Source organism: Rhinoderma darwinii, chromosome 10 (assembly GCF_050947455.1).
Source record: "Rhinoderma darwinii isolate aRhiDar2 chromosome 10, aRhiDar2.hap1, whole genome shotgun sequence".
Classification (NCBI taxonomy): Eukaryota; Metazoa; Chordata; class Amphibia; order Anura; family Rhinodermatidae; genus Rhinoderma; species Rhinoderma darwinii.
The window spans coordinates 20,328,476-20,345,946 of NC_134696.1; the positions used below are offsets into that span (position 1 = coordinate 20,328,476).

At 47.7% G+C, this 17,471-nt stretch overlaps 1 protein-coding gene across 1 annotated transcript in view; it reads right to left on the bottom strand.

Annotated features, from left to right (window-relative positions):
* Positions 1-15,509, bottom strand: part of LOC142661837 (espin-like) — a 127,614-nt gene extending 112,105 nt beyond the window's left edge. The window contains exon 1 of the mRNA XM_075839450.1: positions 14,792-15,509. Coding sequence (XP_075695565.1) covers positions 14,792-15,115 — 324 coding nt within the window. The 5' untranslated portion in view covers positions 15,116-15,509. The remainder of the gene's footprint in view (positions 1-14,791) is intronic.
* Between the last annotated feature and the right edge of the window lie 1,962 nt (positions 15,510-17,471).

The window sequence follows — 17,471 nt, forward strand, 5'->3', positions numbered from 1 at the left end:
GACATCTTTAACCTCAGTAACGTACATCACACTCTCTGCTAGAATGACAGCAGCCTCTGACCAGGTGCAGTAACATGACGCCAGCAACGCAGGGTTAATATCACTACCATTCAGATGGGTTACTATAACAAGCCGGCAGCGTACATGTAGGGGTCATGTATAGGAGTTACCACATCCATCTCTTCTAGGCCCGGTTACAACTAACCTTTATTGAACCCTACTCTCCCCAGTGGCGGACACAGACTGCAAAAGGCCCCTGTGCAGATAATGTGCCAGGGCCCCCCCGCCCCCCCCCCCCCCCAATACCGACAAAGTTACCTAAACATATATATGCATATAAAAATAAACCTTACTAATAAAAATTATGAAGGAAGATTTATATTGTACATTTTATTACCAGTTTAGAACACAAGTAACACATTTTTTTCCGGGTTAAATTCTTATCTAAACTAAGTCCCTAAATGTGGGCAAAGAAAATGAAAAACCTATACTCACCTCCTCCGGCGCCTCCGTTCCCCCTCCACAGCCCCTATCCCTTTCTGTGTTTACAAAGCTGCTGTGGTGACGCGCGGTCGATGGCACATGACCGCTGCAGCCAATCAATGCCCTCAACAGCGATTTGCTGTGGAACTACTGTCCTCAGCAGCACACCAATGAGGATATCTACAGAGGGGGCTGTATGGCGCTATCTACAAAGGGGGCTGTATGGCGTTATCTACAGGGGGGACTGTATGGCGCTATCTACAGGGGGGGCTGTATGGCGCTATCTACAGGGGAGGCTGTATGGCGCTATCTACAGGGGGGACTGTATGGCGTTATCTACAGGGGGGACTGTATGGCGTTATCTACAGGGGGAGGGCTGTATGGCGTTATCTACAGGGGGGCTGTATGATGTTATCCACAGGGGGGGACTGTATGGCGTTATCTACAGGGGGGACTGTATGGCGTTATCTACAGGGGGGACTGTATGGCGTTATCTACAGGGGGGACTGTATGGCGTTATCTACAGGGGGGACTGTATGGCGTTATCTACAGGGGGGACTGTATGGCGTTATCTACAGGGGGGTCTGTATGGCGTTATCTACAGGGGGGACTGTATGGCGTTATCTACAGGGGGGACTGTATGGCGTTATCTACAGGGGGGACTGTATGGCGTTATCTACAGGGGGGGTTGTATGGCGTTATCTACAGGGGGGCTGTATGGCGTTATCTACAGGGGGGCTGTATGACGTTATCTACAGGGGGGCTGTATGGCGTTATCTACAGGGGGGACTGTACGGTGTTATCTACAGGGGGGGGGGGTCTGTATAGCTTTCCCTACAGGGGGGTCTGTATGGCGTTATCTACAGGGGGTCTGTATGGGGTTCCCTACAGGGGGGGTCTGTAGGGAACGCCATACAGCCCCCCTGTAGGGAACTCCATACAGCCCCCCCCCCTGTAGGGACCGCCATACAGCCCCCCTGTAGGGAACGCCATACAGCCCCCCCTGTAGATAACGCCATACAGCCCCCTGTAGATAGCGCCATACAGTCCCCCCTGTAGATAGCGCCATACAGTCCCCCCTGTAGATAGCGCCATACAGTCCCCCCTGTAGATAGCGCCATACAGTCCCCCCTGTAGATAGCGCCATACAGTCCCCCCTGTAGATAGCGCAATACAGTCCCCCCTGTAGATGTCTGTATGGCTTTCCCTACAGGGGGGTCTGTATGGCGTTATCTACAGGGTGTCTGTATGGCGTTCCCTACAGGGGGGTCTGTAGGGAATGCCATACAGCCGCCCCTGTAGGGAACTCCATACAGCCCCCCCCTGTAGGGACCGCCATACAGCCCCCCTGTAGGGAACGCCATACAGTCCCCCCTGTAGGGAACGCCATACAGCCCCCCCTGTAGGGACCACCATACAGCCCCCCTGTAGGGAACGCTATACAGCCCCCCCTGTAGGGAACGCCATACAGCCCCAACCCCCCCAAAAAATGCGACCTACAGTGTGAAAAGACAAAAGACATGTATCCCCTCTCCTCAGGATATACACAGGACAGGGGATACATGTGTGATCGCTGGCAGCGATAGGGAGAACGGGGGACTGAAAGTCCCCTGAAGTTCTCCATGACTAACCTCTGACTTCCGGCGTCTGTGTCGGCAGCTCAAGAAAAATGAAAGGAGCGCTGGTCACGCATGCGCACAAGCGCGACCGGCGCTCCATTAATTTCTACGGAGCTGCCGACACAGACCCCGGAAGTCCGAGGTTTGTGATGGAGAACTTCAGGGGACTTTCAGTCCCCCGTTCTCCCTATCAATGCCAGCGATCACACATGTATCCCCTGTCCTGTGTATATCCTGTGGAGAGGGGATACATGTCCTGTGGAGATCCTGTGGAGAGGGGATACATGTCTTATGTTTAATGGCAGAGCGGGGAGATACCTCCCTGCTCTGCCGTAGTGTTCAGTGGTGTTGCGCTGTAGCAGCCATAGCGGCAGCTAGCGGAGCCTCCGGCCATGGTGGGGGCCCGTGCCGGCGGGCGACACGGGCCCCCTCATGCCGCGGGCCCCGTAGCAGCCGCTACGGCTGCTATAGCGGTAGTTACGCCACTATGTTAGGGGGAGTTCACACTGAGTTTTTTTACGCGAAAACCATGGCAAAAAACGTCAGAAAGTGCCTCCTATTGAAAACCATAAAAAACGCCTGCGGGAAAAAGAAGCGTTAGGCTATGTTCACACAGAGTATTTTGCAGGAGGAATATCTGCCTCAAAGTTCCGTTTGGAAGTTTGAGGCAGATTTTCCTCTGCCTGCACGCCGATTCTTGCGGCGTTTTTGGCCCGCGGCCATTGACCGCTGCGGGCATAAAACACCGCGAAATACGCTTTCTCTGCCTCCCATTGAAGTCAATGGGAGGTCAGAGGTGTAAACACCCGAAGATAGGGCATGTCACTTCTTTTTCCCGCGAGGCAGTTTTACTGCTCGCGGGAAAAAGACGCCGACGCCTCCCATTGAAATCAATGGGAGGCATTTTCTGTCAGTTTTTGACGAGTTTTGCGACGCGGTTTCCGCATCAAAAAACTCGTCAAAATACTCAGTGTAAACATAGCCTAATGCCCTTTCTTCGGACGTTTCTGTCTCCAACTTCCCATTGACAACAATGGCAGGCAGAAAATGCATTTTTTGCTGCGTTTTTCTGCCCACGGCCCGAAGGCCGAAAAACGTCACCAAAAAACGCAACAAAAACGCGGGAAGTGTTCAAAATATGCCTCAAAATTCCGGAAGGAATTATGAGGCAGATTTTTCTACCTAAAAACTTTTCCCTTCTCAAATGAACTTTTTTATTTGATGTACATCATGTACCTGTCCTCTGCAGTCTGCACGTCCTCCGCCCGTCCTATGGGATGCTAGTACTCCGGCAGTCCTGACTTTACTCCGGCAGTCCTTGGCTCCTGACTGTACTGTCCTCCGCCCTAAGTCTCGCGTCGGTCGTTTAGCTCCGCCCCCTGTCCTCTCCCCTGCCTGAGCGCTCCTCCTACCATGTCCTCTTCCACTGTGTGTGGGAGGACTATCAGTGGAGTGCACAGTGTGCAGTGAATATCACCGTGCCCCCGGACACCCCCCCCCCCCCCGTGGCTGTCACCGGGCCCCCCCCCCGGATGCCTAGTGTAATGTTAGTGACTCGTGATGTTCGTGACTCGTGATGCTACTACTAGGCATGAGGGGGCCCGTGCCTCCAGGCCTGGCAGTGGCATATAATGTAATGTGCCTGACTGTCAGGGCGACACGGGCCCCCCCATGCCCCGGGCCCCGTAGCAGCTGCTACTGCTGCTACTGTGGTAGTTACGCCACTGGCTCGCAGCTACTGTCCACGGGCCTCTGTCTCAGTCCTCAGCATCGCGCAGCTGAGAACTGAGTCGGCCAGCAGAGGAACGGGCCCCCTTCCCACGCGGGGCCCTTGTGCAGCTGCACCGGCTGCACATGCGGTATGTCCGCCCCTGACTCTCCCTTTAAAAAGTAAAGCACTTAGTTTGCACAAAGATCTATGGTTGCTGGCAGGGCCGGCCTTAGGGGTGTGCGACCTGTGCCATTGCACAGGGCGCATCACTCCAGCAGGTGGAAGGGGGCGCTGTGCTGGCTCCCTTCCCCTGTTTCAGAAGCTTCTTCACTTAGCGTTGCTCCCGGTGTAGCAGCCATAGCGGCGTCACCGTGCTAGCGGCGACAGTGCCGCCCGTCGGGATGGGCCCCCAGGATGGCCGGCGGAGGTATCTCCCTGCTCTGCTATCTACTAGTGTCACTGTAGCTCCCTGAAGGAGCGGAATCCCCCCGGTGGCTTGGGATGCCGCTCCTAGACGGAGCTCTTGATATGTCTGTCCATATATGGACAGTGACATAAGGGGCAACTCCTGAAGCGGAATCCCCAGCCACAGCATTGCCGACTCTGTGATTGGGGATTCCACTCTAGGAGAAGCCAATGATGTCACGGTCTATAAATGGACACAGACGACAGGGGCTTCCCCTGGAGTGGAATCCCCAGTCACAGCATCGGCAACGCTGTGGATGGGGATTCCGCTTCAGGAGTTGCACTTTATGTCACTGTCCATATATGGACAGAAACATCCGGCGGAGCACTCCAGGAGCAGAATCCCCGGCCACAGGGGGATTCTGCTTCTTCCGGGAGCTTCAGTGGCGTTATCTACAGGAAGGACGGGGGTGCTATCTACAAGGGTGCTGTAGGCTGTGTGGCACTATCTACAAGTGGGCCTCTGTGTCACTACCTACCAGGGGGCTTCTGTGGCACTACCTACCAGGGGGCTTCTGTGGCACTACCTACCAGGGGGAATCTGAGTGGCGGGCTGATGGTCATTTTACTGTGAGTGGCGGGCTGATGGTCACTGTACTGTGAGTGGCGGGCTGATGGTCACTGTACTGTGAGTGGCGGGCTGATGGTCACTGTACTGTGAGTGGCGGGCTGATGGTCACTGTACTGTGAGTGGCGGGCTGATGGTCACTGTACTGTGAGTGGCGGGCTGATGGTCACTTTACTGTGAGTGGCGGGCTGATGGTCACTTTACTGTGAGTGGCGGGCTGATTGTCATTTTACTGTGAGTGGGGGGCTGATTGTCATTTTACTGTGAGTGGGGGGCTGATTGTCATTTTACTGTGAGTGGGGGGCTGATTGTCATTTTACTGTGAGTGGAGGGGCTGATTGTCATTTTACTGTGAGTGGGGGGCTGATTGTCATTTTACTGTGAGTGGGGGGCTGATTGTCATTTTACTGTGAGTGTTCAAGTGGTTTCCCCCTCTGACCTCCAATTTAAATTAATAGGAGGCGCTCGTTTGGAGCTTTTTTTCCTGCGTCTTTTGCATTCGCTTCAACGGGTTAAAAAAAAAAAAAAAAAAAAGTCAAAACAATGCTGTCAATTCAAACTCTGCTTCAAAATTCCTGAAGGGATTTTGAGGCAGATTTTTTTTTTGCCTTACAAAAAACGCAGTGTGAACATACCCTAAGGGTATGTTCACACAACAGCGTCCGTAACGGCTGAAATTACGGGGATGTTTTCAGGAGGAAACATCCCCGTAATTTCAGCCGTAACGGCATGTGCAGGCGCTTGAACGCCGCGCCCATTACGGACGTAATTGGCGCTGCTATTCATTGGAGTCAATGAATAACGGCTCCAATTACGGCCAAAGAAGTGACAGGTCACTTCTTTGACGCGGGCGTCTATTTACGCGCCGTCATTTGACAGCGTGTTTGTCAACGCTATTGAGGCGCTATTTTCGGACGTAATTCGGGGCAAAAACGCCCGAATTACGTCCGTAATTAGTGCGTGTGAACATACCCTAAGAGTGTAGTGCTTGTTTTTAGGTGTTTTCTGTGTTTTTTTTAAACAATTTTTGGTAGGGGTGCCCTGAGGAAGTTTCGTTTTTTCAGTGGTGCCTCGAGTCTGAAAAAGTTGGGAAACTCTGTACTAGGCTACAGGATCACGCCGGCCAACGCAACAATCCCGTAGTGGAGCAGCCCAGTTCGTGTTGGGAATCTACACGTAGACCCACAAAAATAGGCCTATGCAGCTTCCATTGGTCTTGTGGAGGGAGGGGGCAGTAATTCAGGTTGACCCCCCCCCCCCCACCCGCCTTCCTCATTTGCAGAACTCTCCCTCTCTAGAGATCCCACAACATTAGCAAGCAAGGGAGGAGAAGCCCCCGAATGTTGCCACACTCGGCCACCAGGGACTGGAATGAGGAGGCCAACAAGAGCTCGGGCCCTTCTGTCACTGCCAATGTGGGTGGTAGCATTAACCGGATTTTCTATGGGACCTGGCTGGGAACACAGCTTTTTCTATAATGAAGTCCTAGAGATGCCACAGCTTAGATGTAGCCTCATCTCAGCTACTGACCGTAGCTCCTGTCTTATTACCCATGCCCGCTTTTTTTTTTTTTTAATTCTGTTGTGATTGCCCAATCTTATGTTTATGCCACGGGGTAACATGAAGCTCCTGGGCCCCAATGCAAATTCTGTAACAGGCCCCCACCAACCATGTGCCATTGATAATACTGGTGTCTTCAAATATGGCAGAGGGTCCTTTCTACACCCTCAGCCACCAGGGGGGAAGCTACTAACTCTGCACCCCCTGTATCTACACCCCTGATCTATGTCAAGAAAAGCTGGAGAAAAAAAACCTGAAGGCAAAGTGACCTAGAGGAACACGGAGAACGTTATTAATAGCCAAAAGCCTAATGTGAAATTAAAGACATCTCTATCTCTAGGTTGGCCTGACAAGCCACGTGTATTTGTCTAGATGATACACATATTATATGACAATGATTAGGATTTTTAAGTGTTACATTCACACTGTGGTCTTGCTCCGGTCATACTGCTTTTTCTTGGGTTTTTTTTAACAAATATTGGTGAAAAATCGCATGCAATTGTAGATTTACATGTGATATTGGTATTACCGTTTCCCACAGAGGCCTCTCTAGGACCCTTTCTTTTATAACTGCTTTTCTTTTTTTTTTTTTAAAGATGGCTTTCTTACAGAAACAGCGCCACACCTGTCCATGGGTTGTTTCTGGTATTGCATTCCAGCAAGTATGGTTTTTTTTCCCGTACAACCCCTTTATTAACAATTATTTTGCTGTGAATTTTTTGGATGCGCTAGTGGCTGCCTACAGTATGAACTTGGCCTAAATATGAGCACCACTGGTCATAACTTAAATGAGATGAGACACACAGTATAGGGAAAAACATCTATCTTAACATGCCACAAAAGAAAATTATGCAACGATGTCACAATGCGCCCTATTTCTTATATTTATTATTGTATTGCGCAATTTGTAAGACATCTTAATTATTTCTATAAAAAAAAAGTGCATGGTTTCGTGCAGTTGCACGCGACCAGGTACCTCTCGGGCTGTTTTTCAGGGCATCCGAGCGGCACCTGATAGTTTTCACAGAGCCATTCACTTTAGCCGAAATTCACACGAACGTGTGCGTTTTGCGCACGCAAAAAACTCGGCGTTTTTTGCGCATTGCCGTTCCGTGTGTCATAAGTGTTTGGTGCGTGGCTGCGTGATTTTCACGCATATGCCATCCTAACGACACGCGGTTTTGAGGTTTAGAAAAAGAAATGGAGGTGGTCTTATTTTCCCCTTCATTTCTTGACCTATTGTTGCGTGAAAAACACGGAATGTCTGAATGGCCCCATTGCCTTACATTAGGCACGGACGTGAAACACGTTCGTGTAAATAAGGCCTTAGCGGATGAATCGGGACCATGAAAACTGACCCGATTCTCCAATCGGTGGAAAGATAGGACATGTCCTATCTTTCCACGGATCACTGACTGGAGCCGGCCGGCACACAACGGTCGTGTGTATAAGGCCTTATTTACAGGAGCGTGTGCGTATTGCGTGCGAAAAAAAACAATGCATTTTGCGCGCGTAGCAGTTCCATGTGTCATTAGTATGTGCTGCGTGATTTTCACGCATATGGCATTGTTATGACACTGTTTTTATGTTTTATTCATTTATTTTACAATTGTAGCGCGACTCACTCGTGGCACACGGAAGGGCTTCCGTGTGCCGTGCACAATTTTCACGCACCCATTGACTTCAATGGGTGCGTGATGCGCAAAAAACGGCCAAGTATAGGGCATGTCGTGAGTTTTACGCTGAGTGAAAATCACGGACAGTCTGAACGTCCCCATTGCCTAAAATAGGTCCGTGCGACACGCGTGATTTTCACGCACATATCACAGACGTAAAATACGTTCGTGTGAATAAGGCCTTAGGAAGCACTGAAGAATGTTCCAAACTTCTTGACGCTCACGCCACCCTTCCTTCTGGTCGCCGAGTGAGTACTAGTCATGATAGATATCCCTATTGGCTGTTAGACGTCTATAAATCACAAGGGCGGCTTCAGATTCTTCAGTTATTGTGTCGTCTCTAGAGGGGTCTTCTGACCTAATATTCACTACAATACCTCTCATTCTGCAATTCTCATGATTTTATAGTCGCCAAACTATGAGGATGTGTCCAGTGTTTGTTTAAAGTTATTTAAAACGGCTTTGCCCAATCGGACTCTTATTGCCAGAGCCACCACCAGGCAAGCTTGGGTAGATGCCAGGGTCCAATGGGCCTTGGGCGTCCAAGGGTATCTGGGTAAACATGCTCTGGTGGGATAGACAGCCCATTATAACTCACTCACCAAAGGACCCACATACCCAGGTGATACTTACAGCATGTGTATAAAATATGTTATAAGCAGAGGCGTAATCTGAAGCCCCCTTGGCCCCAATGCAAAAATATGTAACAAGGTACTCCACCTACCATGTGTTATACTGGTGTTTTGTTATGTGGCAGACAGGCCCCTTCAAGCACCAGAGCCCGGGTATAACTGCTACCTGTCACATGCGTGTACATGAGGAATAACACTATTTTTGGCCATTATATGACTTGTGTGTAGCATTATTTTGCAGTTTTCTCCTCTGCAGCCTCGATCTCTAATTCCCATTTTTGTCAAAACTAATGGGTGTTGTCTAACTGCTATCATGTATTCTATACACAGCACAGATAGAAGAGGAGAATCCTGCTCTCCTATCTGTATCTACTTTATATATAGAAGCAGGAACATGGAGGAGATTATACAGCAGTACAGAGCAGTGTAGCTGAGAATCCAGCACTGCGGGAACAGAAATCTCACATCATTGTGTTTCTCTCTGCTCCTGCATCTTTGTCCCTCTGCTCACCCTTCCCCATCCATAGACTTGCATGCAGCATGTGTTGCTCAGTCACACTCTCTCTGCTCCCTCCTCCCCTCTCCATAGACTTTTATGGACAGGCAGTGAAGTAAATGACAAATTTATTTTATATCAGATATACTATTAGATCTGCATAAGTTGTTTGAAAAGTGAAGCCCATGCACACGACCATAAAAATCGCCCGTAATTATGGGCCCATTCATTTCTATGGCCGACCGTCACCTTCTCGTATGTCTACGGGAGGGTGTCCGCGCCGTCGAAACCGGCCGAAAAAAATAGGACATGTCCAATTTTTTTATTTTACTGACCGTGCTCCTATACTTTATAATGGGAGCACGACCGTCTGTCCGCGGTTGGCCGTGCCCATAATTACGAGTTGTAATTACGGGCACGGTCGTGTGCACGAAGCCTTAGTGTCCATTTAAGTTTAAGTTGGACACAATGTATCCTCTTATAATTTATAACCAACAAAGTATCTTTATTCATACATATAAATTTTGTCATATCATTTTGTTATTTTAGGGGTTGTCTGGTTTTAGCAAATTAATGTTATTTTTTTATAATTATAATGAACATTAATTTGCTGAAACCGGACAATGCCTTTAGGTCGCTTTCAAGCATGTATCAGGCAATTGGAGCAAACACGATTTAAAAGTTCTTGTTGTGGAGTAAGGTCTCTTTCACACGAGCGTAATGGTAAACATCAGTAATACGGATCCGTAATGCGGACATATCATGGATGACATCACATCAGTATGTCCTCAGTATTGCATCAGGGTTACAGATCCGTACTACTGACGGGCTGTCTTCTACGGAGATAACTGAATGACATAAGACAGCCCCTTTGAAAAACAGATGCAATACGGACCAAATATGGATACATCTGTATCTTCATAATCTCCAATGTGCGTTTCCATCCGTAACACGGATGCAGTGGCCGATGATCATTAGGGCGGTTCGGGTGGCCACCCGGGGCCCAAAGGGGGCTGTGTGGAGCTATACCCAAGGGAGGGGGGCTGTGTGGCGCTATACCAAAGGAAGGGGGCTGTGTGGCGCTATATCCAAGGGAGGGGCGCTGTGTGGCGCTATATACAAGGGAAGGGCGCTGTGTGGCGCTATATACAAGGGAGGGGCGCTGTGTGGCACTATATAAAAGGGAGGGGCGCTGTGTGGCACTATATAAAAGGGAGGGGCGCTGTGTGGCACTATATACAAGAGGGGAAGGGCTGTGTGGCACAATCTTCTGGCGTTGTGTGCGCCCCCACCTACAGGATGGAATCTGAGAAGTCGTTTCTTGTGAGTCACTGGATTTATAGAGAATCTCTCACCTCTCCTGACATGTTTATTATAGGAAATCCTTGTATTTCACATAATGTCTTTGTGCAGTCCAGGACTGATCGACAAATGCGTGTTAGGCCCCATGCACACGAACGTAAAAACGCCCGTAATCACGCCCATAGACTTCTATTGGCCACGGGTACCTCCCCGTATGCTTACGGGAAGGTGCCCGGCCGTTGAAAAATATAGAACCTATTTCAGGTCATAATTACGGCACGGCTAGGCCCATAGAAGTCTATAGGGCTCCCGTAATTATGGGTGACTACGTGTGTGCACCCGTAATTACGGGAGCGTTGCTAGGCGACGTCAGTAAATAGTCACTGTCCAGGGTGCTGAAAGAGTTAAACGATAGGCAGTAACTCTTTCAGCACCCTGGACAGTGACTTCCGATACAAGATACATCAACGTGTACAAATAAATAGAAGTTCATACGTACCCAGAACTCCCTGCTTCTTCCTCCAGTCCGGCCTCCCGGGATGACGTTACAGCCCATGTGACCACTGCAGCCAATCACAGGCCAATCATATTCTGCAGCGGTCACATGGACTGCCGCGTCATCCAGGGAGGTCGGGCTGGATGCCGAAAGAGGGACGCGTCACCAAGACAACGGCCGGGTAAGTATGAATTTCTTTTACTACGGAAAGGGCTGTCCCTTCTCTCTATCCTGCACTGACAGAGAGAAGGGGCTGCCGATTAGTGCAGTACTATTTTGCAGCGAAAACGTGCCAGTAAATATGGGTGACACCGGACCAGTATTTACGGGCACGGTCCGTAAATACTGGTGCAATATGTGTGACCAAGGACCCGTATTTATGCCAGTATTTACGGGAGGAAAAAAATACGTTCGTGCGCATGAGGCCTAACTCTGCGGGGAACTGGTGTGTGAACCTGCCCTCGGACCTCTATGTATGCCTTATTTCAGTGATTTGTTTGTCACATGAGGGTAGGGACTGGCAAGACGATGAGGACTCTTGACGCGGGTTGCGAGCTTGCGTATTTTGGCCAAAATATCAAATAATGTTTATCATGTAACCAAGTGCCAGACACGAAATTAAACGTTCAAGGAGAAATCTAGGCAGAATAATCTTCGGATATGTCACAGATAGATGTGAGAAGATAATATTAGTGAAATTAGTGAGTGGCCAAAGGGCTTATTCACACGAGCGTGTCAGTTTTGCGCACGTAAACAACGCATCCGTGTATGCATACGTCACGCGTTTTTTCCGTCAGCAAAAAAAAACAACTGAAGGAGGTGTTTTTCTCTCTCATCATTTCTTTAGCAACTGTTGCGTGAATCACAGACAGCACACGGATGACCTCCGTGTGTTGTCCGTGATTTTCACGCACCCATTGACTTCATTCAGAAGAATAGGACATGCAGTGACTTTCACGCAACAGACACACGCTGCGTGAAAAAATGTGCCATCCGTTATTTTAACGCGCGTAACACGGACGTGAAATACGCTCGTGTGAATAAGGCCGGATTCACGTCTGAGGTGTATCCGTGCTCGGCGCTGCGGGATGCGATATCACGCATCCTCCATAGACTAGAGTCTATGGAGGGATGCGTGAAGTGTGAAAAAAAATAGGACATGTCCTATTTTTTCACGGACACTTTACACGGTCCGTTGAAACAACAGCCGTGTGAACGGCCACATTGAATTATATAGGTCCGTGTTGCTTCAACGGCCGTCACACGGTCGTTTAACACGTTCGTGTTAATAAGGCCTAAGGCCAGGTTTCCACGGGATGGATACGCTGTGTAAAAACCACACAGCGTATCCGACCTGGAACCCGCAGTACATTCCGTCCGCAGTACATTCCGTGCTGCTTTTCTTCAGACGGAATTTCTGCAGCAGAAAAAAATGCTCATACTTACGGAGGTCGTTGTTATGGTGACGTGTCCTTCCATCGCAGTCCAGCCTCCCCGGATGAAACTGCAGCCCATGTGACCGCTGCAGCCGTCACATGGGGTGCAACATCATCCCAGGAGGCCGGACTGCAGGAATGAGGACGGCGTTCTGGGTAAGTATGATTATTTTTTATTTTCCGTAGTTGAGATTTTTGCGGCGTAATTGCTGCGAATACGCCACAATAGTCCCAACACTTGGCTTTCTGTTGCGGGTTTTGCATCCCCATTTAATTCAATGGGGAAAACCCGCAACACGAAACAAAAACGCAGCATAAATTGACATGCTGCGGAATTAAATTCTGCACCACAGGTGACTTTTTTACCGTTTACGCTGCGTTTTTTTCCCTTCAGTGTGGGAATGATATTTTCTGAATCTCATCCACTTTGCTGCTACTGTATATGCTGCGGAATTTCCGAACAGAATTCCATTGCGGAAATTCCACAGCATTTACGTGGGAACCCGGCCTAATACAACATTTTCCCTGCATCTTCCCCCAGCAAAATCATCTGTTTTCTGGGGGTTCTTGGTGTGGGACCCGGGTGATCAGCTGATTAATGTGACATATGGGGCGTAACAAATCATGGGAACCCTTAAATAAGTTTGCATGGGACAGCATGATATATATATACACACACACACACACACACACACACACAGTCAAGAGGTCGCGTAGCTATAGAGGGTTTCGTGCTTGCAGTTAAGTCTGGTGATTGTGGGCGCCCAAAACCCCTCTGAATAGCACCAATATTAGGGTCTACTCACACATCAGGGTTGCATCGTGTTTAATGCTGCACTTCTTGTGTACTTGAAAATGTGTAAAAAATTTTCTCAAGCTCTTAGGCTGGGTTCCCACAGTGCAGATTTGCATGTATGTTTTTAAGCCAAAACCAGAATCGGATCCAGGAGAGCAGACCTATACCGCCTTTCTTTATATATTTCTTCTGTTCAGGTTCCGTTCCTAGTTTTGGCTTAAAAACCACATGCAAAATCTGCACTGTGGGAACTCAGCCTTAGGGTCAATGCACAAGATGCGTATTACGTGCGGTTTTCCACAGCGTAATATAGTACCAGCATAGTGAATGAAGTTCCAGGAAATATCATGTACACGCCGCAGTATTTTTCTGCACGTAAATTGACCTGCGGTGCGAATTTTAAAATCAATTTAAAATTTGTGTCCTGCGTTTAAAAAAAACACTGCGTAAAAATAAGGAGCATGTCACTTCTTAAACCGTTTTTGGAGCGGTTTTTCATAGTGTCAATAGAAAAACAGCTCCAAAAAGTCTAGAAAAAAAACACCTAAAAAAAACAAAAAACTGTTTTGAGCTTCAAAAACAGCTAAAAATCAGAGGCTCTTTTCTCTTAAAACAGCTCCGTAATTTTTAGCCGTTTTTACTTGTGCGTGTGAACATACCCTTAGTTGCAAAAGTACATGCACCCTTACTAAGGACTATTTCAGGACATTTACCACCACCAACAAAATCTACTCAGTCCTTCCAGGTAGCCGGGATCTGAGGAGCTGTCAGGGCTCGTCTGACTTGGAGCTAAATCTGCACAGAGGATAAAGTTGTCCCTCGCAGTCTATATATAGTTCTCCCTCTACCTACCCCAGGTGTGTCACGCTCACACTGCTGGCAGCCGATGAGACAATCCAATGTATTATTGAGGAGCTTAACCCTGCGCCTGCCAAGACTTTCTGTAACTATTGTTCCACAAAGTAAACAGATCCAGGCCAGGAAAACAGTGAACATGGACTATTATATCAAAGTGTCACGATAGATAGATAGATAGATAGATAGATAGATAGATAGATAGATAGATAGATAGATAGATAGATAGATAGCAGAATTCTAAATATCAATCCCTATAGTTGTACAGCAATATGCCCCCCTATTGCTGCACTAGAAGGCAGTTTTGCAGTTCAGGAGCCTAGAAAAGCTGATTGATCACCCCTGTGGGAGATATAATAGGGGTCTCTTTCACAGAAACATATTACAAGAAAACTCTGACTATAGTTTTTGACAACTTGACAGAAAAGAATGCTTTAAAGGACCTAAGGTATTATATTGGTCTGCAGCCTGGGGCTATCAGGGCATGCTGGGGGTTGTGGTTCCACACCAGCTGAAGAGCCACAGGTTGCAGACCACTGGTAAATATTTATACAAACAAACAATCTTCAACTGATGGGAAGTTTATAAACAATAACAAATAAATAATAATGTAACAAACATAATAATGTAACAAATATAATAAACACATAATAATAAGTTACAAGTTCAGTTCTGCTGGATGGAATATTACCTTACCTCAAAGTCACATCCACCCTGTGTGAGCAACCATTGAAGGCAGGTCAAGTTGCCTGTAGCTGCTGCATCATGCGCTGGAGTAGCGCCATTCCTTGCTCTACAGTTACCTTCCAATTGCGCCTCATCCACTAAATAGCGCAAACATCCGACTTTCCCTCCACGAGCAGCATGGTGAACAATAGAAGCCCCCATGGGATCCTTGAAATCCGACTGCAACTTGCCTTCTGCATGGAGAATCCTCAAAGTCTCCAGATCCCCCTGCCTAGCAGCTTGCAGGGTCCTCTCCAGAGTCATTGTGTTCAACTGGTCACTTATGGATCCCATCAGTACTTAGGATAGGCCATGTGCCCCGCTATGAATCACTTACCCATGGGCACCATCCAAGGGGGTAGGAGAAGGAGCCACATTGGGTGGTCTACACCAACCTGGGATGATCTAGTAGGGAAATCTACTTCTTCAATGGTCTTTGTCTTGAAGAAATCCGAATTGTATCCTCAGTATTGACTGCCGGGGTCTTCCCCAAATCCACCACCTTGTAGGCTGCACATTTGCAGCAAGCTATGGAGAGTTACAGCCTGAAGAAGTCTTTCCCAAGTTCTCATATACATGGAGCTGAGGAGATCAGAGATGGCTTCTCAGGAGGAAGTTGCTGGGTGGTGATTGCTGCTTTTGGCACATGGCCCCCCAGTGAACCTGTATAGGGTGGGATTGTACTGTGACCTCTTCTTCTGCTGCTGGAGCTGGACCTCGGTGCCTCTCAGCTGCCTCTCCTGTGACAACTCCTCCTCCTCCTCCTCCTTCCTTTCCCTGTCTACACAGCAGCAGACTGACTAAATGAGTTTAGCCATTGTAATCCGTCCCTTCATCCTTCAGCATTCTTCATCCACCTGCTGTTCACTTACAGCTAAAAGGAAAGATGGCACCAGGAATGCTGCTACAACCCACACACAAGTGTTTTAGTTCTACAAAATTGCAAATAATAACTTTATGGGGTCTCAGCGGTTAACACTTTTGTCTTTCAGCGCTGGGGTCGTGCGTTCGAATCCAACCCAGGTCGGCATCTGCATGGAGTTTGTATGTTCTTGTGTTCGGTGGGTTTCCTCCGGGTTCTCAAGTTTCCTCCCACACTCCAAAACATACAGATTTGGAATTTAGATTGTGATCCCCCAATGGTGGCAGGTATTAATGTGAGTGATTACAATCTCTGTACAGTGTTGCTGGCACTAGATAAATGAATAAAATAATTACAAATAAATTAATAATAGGGGCGAATGATTGTCCATCTGACAACTATCATGCTGAACAACAGGGACCAATCTCAAACACCGCTTATGTAAGGACCCTGAGCACATCTCCTCTTTTGAGCCAAATCCCTCTGCCCTTCTAAAAATGTCTTTAGTTTGGAAATAATTAAAAGACACTCTCCTGGGACCACTCAAATTTTGGGTTTACATTTAAAAATTAAATCTGATTGGGCCTCATTGTGATATACAATATAAAAAAATGAACCCTAGTGAAATTTCTTATCCATTAATTACTTATTCTGTACTGATCCTGAGTTACAGACTGTATTATACTCCAAAGCTGCACTCACTATTCTCCTGGTGGAGTCACTGTGTACATACATTACATTACTTATCCTGTACTGATCCTGAGTTACATCCTGTATTATACTCCAGAGCTGCACTCACTATTCTGCTGGTGGAGTCACTGTGTACATACATTACATTACTTATCCTGTACTGATCCCGAGTTACATCCTGTATTATACTCCAGAGCTGCACTCACTATTCTCCTGGTGGAGTCACTGTGTACATACATTACATTACTTATCCTGTACTGATCCTGAGTTACATCCTGTATTATACTCCAGAGCTGCACTCACTATTCTGCTGGTGGAGTCACTGTGTACATACATTACATTACTTATCCTGTACTGATCCCGAGTTACATCCTGTATTATACTCCAGAGCTGCACTCACTATTCTCCTGGTGGAGTCACTGTGTACTTACATTACTTATCCTGTACTGATCCTGAGTTACATCCCGTACTATTCTCCAGAGCTGCACTCACTATTCTCCTGGTGGAGTCACTGTGTACATACATTACATTACTTATCCTGTACTGATCCTGAGTTACATCCTGTATTATACTCCAGAGCTGCACTCACTATTCTGCTGGTGGAGTCACTGTGTACATACATTACATTACTTATCCTGTACTGATCCCGAGTTACATCCTGTATTATACTCCAAAGCTGCACTCACTATTCTCCTGGTGGAGTCACTGTGTACATACATTACATTACTTATTCTGTACTGATCCTGAGTTACATCCTGTATTATACTCCAGAGCTGCACTCACTATTCTGCTGGTGGAGTCACTGTGTACATACATTACATTACTTATCCTGTACTGATCCCGAGTTACATCCTGTATTATACTCCAAAGCTGCACTCACTATTCTCCTGGTGGAGTCACTGTGTACATACATTACATTACTTATCTTGTACTGATCCTGAGTTACAGCCTGTATTAAACGCAAGAGCTGCACTCACTATTCTGCTGGTGGAGTCACTGTGTACATACATTACTCATCTTGTACTGATCCTGAGTTATCGCTTGTAGTATATTTCAGAACTGCCTTCATTATTCTGCAGGCTTCAAACCTGAAATCTC